The 11,302-nt window shown below is 40.2% G+C and overlaps 1 protein-coding gene across 2 annotated transcripts; it reads left to right on the top strand.

Annotated features, from left to right (window-relative positions):
- Positions 1-1,537: 1,537 nt before the first annotated feature.
- LOC147639838 (uncharacterized) lies at positions 1,538-5,101 on the top strand. Of its 2 annotated transcripts, none has more exons than XM_086774571.1 (3): positions 1,538-2,298; positions 2,762-2,891; positions 3,206-5,101. In XM_086774571.1, the coding sequence occupies exons 1-3, from the start codon at positions 2,166-2,168 to the stop codon at positions 4,533-4,535; spliced, it is 1,593 nt and encodes a 530-aa protein (XP_086630697.1). In that variant the 5' UTR covers positions 1,538-2,165; the 3' UTR covers positions 4,536-5,101. The 2 variants fall into 2 exon arrangements, with proteins under 2 accessions (XP_086630697.1, XP_086630705.1); XM_086774579.1 differs by having other exon boundaries at positions 1,553-2,016.
- The last annotated feature ends 6,201 nt before the right edge of the window (positions 5,102-11,302 follow it).

Here is an 11,302-nt window from a genome sequence, read left to right as displayed (position 1 = left end):
GCCTTAACACAAGGCATGTGTAACAGTTTGCCTTCTCTTTTTCTTGTCCATGGGTGGCTCCACTATTATTGTTTGTTGAGGCATGCACCTTCCTTGTGTGAATCAAAGAATATTAACAATTTTTGTACCAAAGAATTCTCCATTATGGAGTGGCCTCTTGCAAAAAAGGTTATGGGTATAGAGTCCAAGACTTCAAAAAGATGAGCACAGACCCCCATGAGCCTTGTCGTGGAATGGTTAGGGTGTTTGCATCTCTCCAAGAAGAAGGTGGGTTCAACCCTTGCTTTCTACACATGTGGGTGGTGCTTAAATTCAAATTCTAGTACAACAGTCTCACAATACAAAAAGATGAGCAATGAGACTTTAACTAGAGGATGTAGCATCCCTCATCAACTCTTATAAACGACTATGAAATGTGATGAGTCTCCCTTGGTGGGAGAAAAACGAGCCATTTATGAGAAGGTGTGAAACTGTTTAAAAGGGGTAATCTTCTACAGTGAGATGACTTCTTCTTCTTCTTCTTTTTTGTTTTTTTTGCATGAGGTTAATGTGTTTATAAAGGGGCCCGGGCATTTCTAAAGGAGAGGTGAAATTAGAAAGTGATTGAAAGCATGGTTGAATCTGGGTCGTCGATTCGGATTCTACGTAGCCCCCAATGCAAAGGCATCGGATAGTGCCACGTGACCCTGGTCTCTCCCATTACCAAGCAACCGTTTCATGATTTTGCTTAGTTGCTCGGCCATCGCTGGCCCATCACCATGGGGCTTGCCTTGTGCCCCACGCCGCTCTGTATTTATTTGCCTACAAATATCACTTTTTAAAAAAAAAATTTGATAGGCACTACCTAGCTATATATGGTTCAATTGAACTGAAGCAAAATTGGCGCAATTGCAATATTAATTTCAATTCTAATCATGACCAATTTTATTATTTCTGGTTCAGAATCTGTTTACACTTGCAGTAGTCTCTCTGTGTTCACTGTTATTATCCAATATTGTCTCAAGTGTATTTGCTAATAAGCCCATTTTATACTGAGCCAATTATATAACCTTTTAATTTTTTTGGTTGTTGCATATATTGTCTTTTTTGCTGTCTACTTCTACTAATTACTGTCAGATTTTTTTTAGTGTTATTATTAATATTAGTACCACTACAATTTGTGAATCAAATTTGTTTCACTTATGTGATTTACAACGGAGGGTTGGTGACTTTAAACACCCAAGACGTGAGAGAAAAGTCAGTTGGGCGTCAACAGCAGGCATTTACCACTGAGCCCACCCTTTGCCTTTCAGCAACGGTGTGAGTGTTGAGTCATTGGTCCCCCCATTTTAAATAAATTCATCAATTGGCTCATGAATAATCTGATCTAACACCTTTGGTTAAAAAGTATTTGCATCAAAATTGCCACCTTTCTAATCACAAACCTTAGAACATTAAGAAACACACACACACACACACACACACACACACGCACAGCCCTCCCACCACCATCTAGAAGCTAGTTATATAAGGTCTTAGCTGAGCCCCACTCATCGCTGCATACACACAACAGCACTGCTGCTGATGCAAGTTTCCCTTTGTCCTGTGCTTATAATGATCAACAACAAAGCAATTCTCAAAGAAAGAGCCAAACAACACACCCCTCCATTTGTTTGGCATCCTTAGAGTTGCTTCAACATTGGTACTGTTTTGGCTTTCTCTCCCTCCATCCGTGGCTTGGAAAGATGGTAGAGTAAGACAGTCTCAATAATATTATTGCCTGCTACTGCAAGATCTTGCCCTCTTGAAAGCTCATTAGAGCCACCCTCTTCACACTGCATGGCCACATAGCGATGCACTAGAGCTGGCCAATGTACTGCAAAGAGAAGCCTGTATCAACCTTGATACAAAACGTGTCTGCATAGTATAAGCTGCGAGTTGTGTGTGTGTGTGTGTGTGGTAATGGCAATTCAGTCAAAAGGGTAACGAGGATTTTTGTACACCTGTAGACGAAGCAGCCAAAGAGCCAAGAGAGAGGTGGGTTTTGTTTTTGTGTGCAAGTCTCTCTCTCTCTCTCTCTCTCTCTCTCTCTCTCTCTCTCTCTGTGCTAGCAAGAGGTCGCCCTCTGTGGAGCTAGCGCGCGCGCGCGTATTTGTGTTCTCTTTTCTATCTTTTTTTTTCTTCCAATGGGGCGCCATTCTTGTTGCCAAAAGCAAAAGCTACGAAAGGGCCTCTGGTCTCCCGAAGAAGACGAGAAGCTCATCTGCCATATCACCAGATATGGCCACGGGTGCTGGAGCTCAGTCCCAAAACAAGCTGGTCAGTAAGAAGCATTACCATACCACCATGCAGATGATCTTGAACCAGCATTTATTCAGTCAATGTTAAACAGCTTACATTATAGTAAAATTATGCCTTAAATTGATGTTTTGCAGCTTATAATTACTTGGGGGATAATTCTCTGCGCAATACAAATAATCTAACCATACATGCAGATCATGCCTTTGCATACTTACCACATTTTGTATGATAATTGCATGCGTCACTGCGCGTGGGATTAACGATTCAATTAGAGCAATATAAACCCTAATATGTGATAATTTGTGCCTCCTTTGAGAATTATTAATGCACTATCCACCCTAATATGTGATAATTTGTGCCTCCTTTGAGAATTATTAATGCACTATCCACCCTAATATGTGATAATTTGTGCCTTCTTTGAGAATTATTAATGCACTATCTAGAAGCTTATTTCATGGGGCATTATCCTTTCTGCATGCAGGCCTCCAGCGTTGTGGAAAGAGTTGTCGTTTGAGATGGATCAACTACTTGAGGCCTGACCTCAAACGTGGCACATTTTCAGCCATGGAAGAGAAGCTCATCATAGAGCTTCATGCCATTTTGGGCAACAGGTAATTAAGGTGCTTGACCATCCTGTGGGACATTAAATTAAACCCACTTAGCATAGTCTACATTAATCCTGCCTCAGCATATCAAATTAATGCTCACAATAACCTTACAATTGTACCCTAACTGTTGAACAATTAATTCGTTAGAGATAATGCTGCCCACAAATTAGACATAATTGCAATGAGTTTCGATGTTCAAATGTATAAATAGCGCCCTCTGATTATGAACAGAAAGTGTAGTTAAAACCGTTTGAGACACGGATTAGAAGTTTCAAATGCTGTTTGCAATAATTTTTGCATTGTTGTTGTTAATGCAGGTGGTCACAAATTGCTTCTCATCTTCCGGGCAGAACAGACAATGAGATCAAAAATTTTTGGAACTCTTGCATTAAGAAGAAGCTTAAGCAAGCTGGGTTGGACCCAGTAACCCATCAACCCATAATTAACGATGCTACTGCAGAGGCCACTAATCCTGCTTTGTCAGGGGGTTTAATTCTTGAAAAACCACAAGAAATGGGCAGTTTTGATGATAATTTGAAGCAAAACACCCTGCAGAGGCTGCCTAATCCACTGTTTAAAGTGGATGATGATAACATTGACAGTAATTGGAGCGTGCAGCTTCGGAACTTCTTGGCAGAAAATAGCCACCTTGTTCCAGATGCAGCAATAATACTGGGCCAGACCCTTAGCAATATCAATAAAGAGGCCCGTGAACCCATCAATGTAGCACTAAGGACTAGTGATAATTTTCAAAGCCCAAAGATTGACAATAATGATGAGCTAGAACCCATGATTAATGATAATAATGACATCATTAACACTACTGCCCATCATCCTCTCCTCCTTAATCAAAGCCAACTGGCCAATCCTAATCAAGCCTTAATCTTTAATTCATCTGAGATTATCAATAAGATGGCCACATTGCTAGCCCTGGATAGCAAGCCAACTGATCAAGGCCATAACAACAACATTAATAATAATAATGGCATGGAAAGCAGCTATTCTGGATTGTTTGAGGGCCTTAATTACGGTGATTATTGCAAAAATTCACAGGATTTGGCTTGTTTTGCACCTAAATCTTCACCAATGTATGAGCCATTTTCTATCAGGAGCCCGGAGTTTATCAGTTTTGGGGAGGCCTCACCTTCTTCTGTGGAGACAAGGGACAGCATCAACAGCAACAGAGTGTGCTACTGGAGCAACTTGATCTCTAATGCTGCGGCAGGCGCCGCTGATGCGTCATTAGCTGCTGATCAGGATCAGCAAAAAGAACCTTATCAGCTCGCTAATCATGCTTTGCTAATGCAATGGGCAGCTAATAATGCAGGGTTACGGCCAGGATTAGCCCCTGATCACTGCCATGATCAGCAACAACTGCACTCTAACGGCTTCAGTGTAGGAGATTCTCACTCAATTCAAGCGTGGAATGAGCCCCTAAACATGGCGCAAAGCATGATTAGCAGCTCCAAACTGATCACAGACCTTGATCAACTTCCTAATGTGCAGCTTGATCACAGTACATTAAGCAATAATTCATGGCAACAGCAGCAACAAGGAGAGCCGTCTGATTTCGATGGTAAATGCAAGAATGTGGCCACCATGTCACCGGAGCTTCAGTGCATTGCAGCAATGCTGGAGCAGATGTGACGAGTAATTAACTGGCGATTACGAGTAAATACACAAGGATTGTTTTTGTTTCATGAAAGCTTTTTACCGAGAGAACAGTACTCCCTGCACTGCTGATTCCAAATTGTAAGTCATGTACAAAAAGATGATCACAATAGGATTGATGCCCCCCATAACACATTATGGAAATACAATGCCATGATTATGGGGGGCTCAAATTCTAAAGTAAGATGTCTGAGTTGGAGAAATAATGCCAGGGTTTTACACATTATACACACCTAGCTCATAGAATAATATTTCTAGTCCACACACAGCCTTCAATTGATTTGTAAAAACATACCCTATGGATTGATCTTATGGTCTGGCCATCCAACCGGTCATGTAATGTACATTTTTGAAGTATATACTACAAGAATGTAGTGTTCCCCCCTCCCCCTCCCCTCCCCTCCCCAAAAAAAAAAGATCATAACCTTTTATTGTAACACTTTGCGGTATCTTTTAAACACATTCACATGATTTTGTGGTTGTTGACCCAAGTTGTTTTCCCACTCTTTTAAGCATGAACAAGAACAGTTCTTTTCTCTCTCTTTCATAATAAGTGAGGACAACAACACTCTTTTTTATCCAGATCTGGCTTGATTCGAGGTGTTTGTGATTATATTCCCAACGCATGTGACCACCCAAATCAAGGCTCTTCTTACAAGCCCACTAAAAACTCCGTGTAAGTGGGTTTCCATCCCCCATCATGAGCCTCGCCTATCAACTTAACATTTCAACCTTCTAACTAAAAATTAGGGTTTCTCACGGTAAAGCATCAAGGATTCCCTCTTCAAAGAAGAGCCATGATTCTCTCATGTCATTAGGCTTGCTTTTTGATGGCCGTCATGCCTATTTTTGGGCATTTCGATCGTAAAAACTTACAAAATTTCATAAAACTCGTAAAAATTTACACTAGAATTGTAAAAAATGTTTGATTGCCATCAATTTGGAAGGGCAAGGTAGCCCATCGAAAGGCAACCCTGTATGTCATGAAATGACATAGCTTTCTCCTTCAAATTTCTATATTCCATGTTTGCAATTAGACATGTACTAGCATAAACAAGAGACTATAAGGTAACATGGATTTTTCCCACTAGCATACTTAACATCACTAGCTTTATTAGTCCCATTGATTGAGAAAAATTACCAAGAGAGAAAACCTAGCCATGGTTTACGCCATTAAGTATGGCTATTAACTTTTGGCAAACAATTTTATACCATTAAGAGCTTCTTTACCTCTTCTTTATCTTCTAAATAATCCATGAAGATGAATTTTGATTTTAATAGAGTTTGACTTCACCACCACCATTAATATCAAAAAGGACCCTTAGCATGTACATGCCAATAATTTATTAATTACATACCTAAGTGAGAGCTGTTAGTGGGGTGTGGTATAGATGATAAGCTATCATATGATCCATTATTATAGGCATGTCAAGTTCTATAATGAGGAAAGAGAATCATCCATTACTTAGCAATCAACCTACCCTATTGTTAAAAACCAATTAGGCTCAATAGGAGTTGAGCCAGATATTAACTCCATTTTGGTTTAAGTAGATGCTCTCCACCCCTAGATGTTAACCCCATTTTGGGTAAACTAGATGCTCTCTCGATGATCTCCACCATACATGGGAGAGCGAGGAATAAGTGCCATGGAACCATACATATGAGGAATAAGTGACATGGCACTACAAATCTTGTAGCCTTTATGAGAAATCTAGCCACACCCAAACTAAATAGTTAACTTAGGAGTTTTGGGTGCCAAAGTTTAATAAGGACCACTTGTATCTATGGCATAATGGGGTTAACGAGTTAGCCCCATTTTGGATTAACTAGTCTCCACCATACATATAAGAGTGAGGAATAAATGTCATGAAAAGGTACTATATGAAAAGATGCAAGGGAGAAGAGAGTTTGAGCTCTTGCAAGCACACATACACTCACACAAACCCTAGAAGAGAACACACAAGGTGAGGGGCTGAAAATTCTTCTTCTTCTTCACACAACAAAAGAGGTCTACAAAAGAAGATAAAGTGACTAACACACATAATAGAGTATATACAAGCGATCCATAATGTGAACACGCTAAGAGGAGTGGGTAGGTGTGGACTAGTAGGTGTAGTCCAGCTGTAGAATCTCTGGCAAAGATATATCGGTGCTAGCTACCAAACCCGCCAGTGATATGAACGGTTATGTAGACGCCTCGTGAGTGTCCACTCATGTTGAGCTTGACATCTCAACACTCCCCCTCAAGCTCAACTCCAACTCATGAACTCCAAGTATATCTCAAAATATGCGAAGCTTCTTAGCTCCCAAGGCCTTCGTGAAGATATCAACGACCTAATCTTGTGTGCTAACATAGGCCAAGTCAATGTCACATGCCAAGATTCTCTCCCTGATGAAGTGGTAATGTACCTCAATGTGTTTTGTCTGCACATAGAACACTAGGTTCTTGGCCAACTATATAGTGCTAAGATTGTCACAATATATGACAACCTTTCTCTCCACATGCAATGCCAACAAGTAGCTTGTGTAACCAAGCTACCTCACATGTTGCGTAACCAAGCTACCTCACATGTTGCCATGACTACTTCTCTGCACTCTGCCTCTATACTTGTCGACAAGGCAACATTAGGCTGCTTACTGCTCCATGTCCCATCCGCACTCCTCAATGAAAACATAAATCCACTGGTAGAGCTCCTGTTTAAGATGCTATCTGCCCAATCTGCATCTGTGTACCCATATAGCTCCAATGGTGCACCTGTTGCATAAAACAATGCATAATCAATAGTGGCCCTCAAATACCGAAGTGTGCATCGCACATTGTCAAGATGTGGTTTGCGTGGAACCTACATCATAAACTGGCTCTCTAAGCCAATAGTGTAACTCAAATCTAGCCTATTGATCATGACATAGATCAAATTCCCCACAATCTTTCTATACATAGTGGGATCCTCAAACACATAACCTGTATCCGCACCAAGCTTGCCATTTTGATCTAATGGCATCGAGATTGACTTACAATCAGCCATCCCATACTTGGACAACATGTCCAATACATACTGTGTCTATGATAGCCAAATACCCTCAGGTGTACAAATGACCTCAATTCCCAAAAAGTAGCGCAGATCTCCCAAATCCTTCATCTCAAACTTCTATTTGAGAAGATTTTCACATGCTCAATCTCATCCAAGTTGTCACCCCCAACAATAAGATCATCTACATCACAATACCCTTATCACTCTTGCGCACATACAAAGAGTGATCTACATCTGCCATATGAAAACCAATAGTGACAAGATACTCAGCAATCTTGTCATGCCATGATTATGGAGCTTGCTTCAACCCATAAAAGGCCTTACAGAGATTACATACATACTCTAGGTAACATGTATCCTCAAAACCAGGTGACTGATCCATATACACTTCTTCTTGCAAGTCACCATGCAAGAACACATTTTTTACACCCATCTGATGTAAAAACTAGCCTTTAAACACCATATTAGATAATTTGGGAAAAATCCCATTCCCATTTCAAAAATGGAAGCATGGTGAACTTGTCCAAAAGTTTGTCAAAACCCCCTCATGTGACATATCATCGAAAAGATCTTGAAGAGTAGAATCTAAATCTATGATCTCCGACAAATTTGGAGTTAGTATGTTTAAGATATGTCCAAAAATATATGGAGTAATTGATTCCCAAAATGTGAGATTTTTCCCAAATTACCTAATATTGACTTTTTAGCTGTGCAGCCACTGCAATCACAACTCTCATAGTTGACATCTTTGCAATCAGGGCAAATGTCTCCTCATAATCAATCCCATGTGTCTGCGCATATCCTTTGGCTACCAATCTAGCCTTGTACCTGCTTATGCTACGATCATTGTTATGTTTCACCTTACACCCACTTACAACCAATAGCTTTCTTGCCTTCGGGCAATGGCACCAAATCCCAAGTCTCATTTCCATATAATGCATCCATCTCCTCATCCATAGCTTTCTCCCAACACACATTTTCAATAGCCTCATCAAAACATGTGGGTTCTACAACCTACACAACTTTTTCCATATAAAAGCATAATGATGTGCCACATAACCATCCTAAGTCAACCTCTGCATAGGGTTTTTTACCCTCCCAAATCTTTGTAACTTTGCATTCATGGCTTTCATATCCTTCTTCACACCAGGTTTCCTCATTGTTTGCTGGAATCCTAAGCTCCTCATCAAGGCTCATCTCCGAGCCACTAGACTCTCCATCAACAAGAGAATGCCTTGCAGAAATATCAGGCATACCAAGGGGCTCAACCACTTTCTCTTTGCCTTTATGTGATGTACCAACTACATTTCGAAGACTGGTATTATGACGTAGCCTGCCACTCCATGGTCTATCAATAAAACCACTAGATGAGGACTCTCCTAGTCCACTCAATGACTGTGTGATTGCTAACTTGCATTTTGTGTAACCACATTTCCACTTACACATCAGCCCCAACAGCATCGTTTTCAGTATATACTAGCTACTCATCTCATCAAATACAACATCCCTACTTACCCTCAATTCATGTGTAGTAGGATTATAGCATCTATATCCCTTTTGCTCAGGGAATACCCAATAAACACACATTTTTCTTTCTTTGGATCCAACTTAGTGCGCAACTCATCTAGCACATGCATATATGCAATACATCCAAAAACTTTCAAGTGAGACAAATCAGTTTTCTTGCCAGTAAACCTCTCCTCTAGCGTTACATCATGTATGGATGCAGTAGGAGTCCTAATCATGATATAAATTATTGTAGACACAGCCTCAACCCAATAGCTATACATCATACCTGCCCATCAATGCTCGTGCTATCTTTGCAATGTGCATGTTTTTTCGCTCAGCAACTCCATTTTGTTGCGGAGTGTATCTACATGTAAATCGTCTTTGAATGCTATTCTTTCGCAAGAATTCAAAGAACTCATTGGAGAAGTATTCTCCCCCTCCATCTAACCTTAGGCACTTCACATGCTTTCTTGTTTGTTTTTCAGCCACCATCACTCTGAAATTCTAAAAATGAGTGAACACTTCACTCTTCTCCTTCATGAAATACACCCACACTTTTCTCGTGTGGTCATCAATGAATGTTACGTAGTAGTACCTCTGCAGCCCCCATAGACATAGTCTTCGTAGGACCCCATACGTCTGAATGCACAACATCTAGTACATTCCTACTCATATTTTTGTCATGTGGAAATACATTCTTTGTTTTCTTTCCTAATTGACATGCTTCACATGCTTTTTGTATACCTTCAACCTTAAACTTAGGCAGCCCTACCATAATTTCTTTAGTCTGCATAGACTTCATTCTTTGCACATTTACATGCCCAATTCTCTTATGCCAAATGTCTGTATCTACAACAACTCGTGAACCATTTGCAAACATTGCAGCACTCACTTCAAGCATATTTACGTTCAATGTAAATATTCTGCTTACTCTGTTACCTTTTGCAAAACCAACTTGCACACTTATCTTTAAAGTCTTCTACATAATAGCCATCAAGGTTAAACCGAACCTACAAACCCTTCTCAATCATCTGGCCAACTGAAACTAGATTCTTTGTAATGTTCGGAACATGAAGTACATCTGCAAGGTACTTCACCTTACCATCCTGCATAGACAATGGCACATCTCCAACATGGGCAATCGCATAAGTAGTATCATCCCCTCTTTTAATAAAACCTGGTCTTTCAAACTCTTCATTTCTTTGAACCACTCACCATGATTGGTCATGTGGTTCGAAGCACCTAAATGAACATACCATACATCATCCTTACATGCTGCTACATCATTTCTAGACACAGCATTAACCACATGTTGTATAACAAACAACCTCTCATTATCCTCATTATTTCTACTAAAGGACGCATGGTTGTTTTGCTACACTTTATGGTATCTATGGTGCCTCCTAATGTTCACCTTCAATGTAGTCCCAGTAACCTTTTTTCATCTTCAATGTAGTCCCAGTAACCTTTTTTCATCAGGAAATTTGTCAATTAAATCCTCCAAGCATGAAAGTTGTTCTTGTCAAGCTTCTCTGCAACAATCTAGTTTATTCTATCATTCGACATCTTGTCTGCAACACAAATTTACCTAAAAAAGGCACTCTTGTTTGGCCTGCACAAACTGTTGTATTCTCTACAGTGATACTATACTGCACCCAAACTATCACAACCAGTGACCTCAATTTTGCATACATACACCCAATGGTAACTTTGACCTCTTTACAATACACACAATGTCTGCATAACCGATCGCCCTTCCTATAGTTCCAAAAACAGAGTTCTACAAAGAATCAAAACTTACCCTGCCCTTCCTACAGTTCTAAAAATCGAGTTCTGCAAAGAATCGAAACTTACACACAATGCTCGTGAACGCATGCGAACTAAAAAACAGAGGTCAAGACATGCCTGAAATGTGATTTTGGCCCAAAAAATGTTATACAATAGACATCATAGTTGCCCTGTATCTCTGCTCCCGCGAAGAAAGCTCCTCATTGCTGGTGCCTCCCGAAGAGCTCCCGACAAGGGTGTAGTAGCTAACACAAAGGGGGAAGAGTAGATGAAGCTCTTACCCTCGTACCACTTCCTATGATTCTCTTGCTTCTTTGGAAGAATGTCCATAGTAGGATATGAATTTGATTCTCAAAGTCTTTTGACTCTATGAGTGGTGTAAATTTAGGGTCTTCTTGCTCATCGTCCAATGTC

Source organism: Cibotium barometz, chromosome 3 (assembly GCF_041138505.1).
Source record: "Cibotium barometz isolate CiBa-2024 chromosome 3, ASM4113850v1, whole genome shotgun sequence".
In the NCBI taxonomy this organism is placed as follows: domain Eukaryota; kingdom Viridiplantae; phylum Streptophyta; class Polypodiopsida; order Cyatheales; family Cibotiaceae; genus Cibotium; species Cibotium barometz.
The sequence above is the reverse complement of the archived record's forward strand: the minus strand, read 5'-3'. Positions and strand labels throughout refer to the sequence as shown.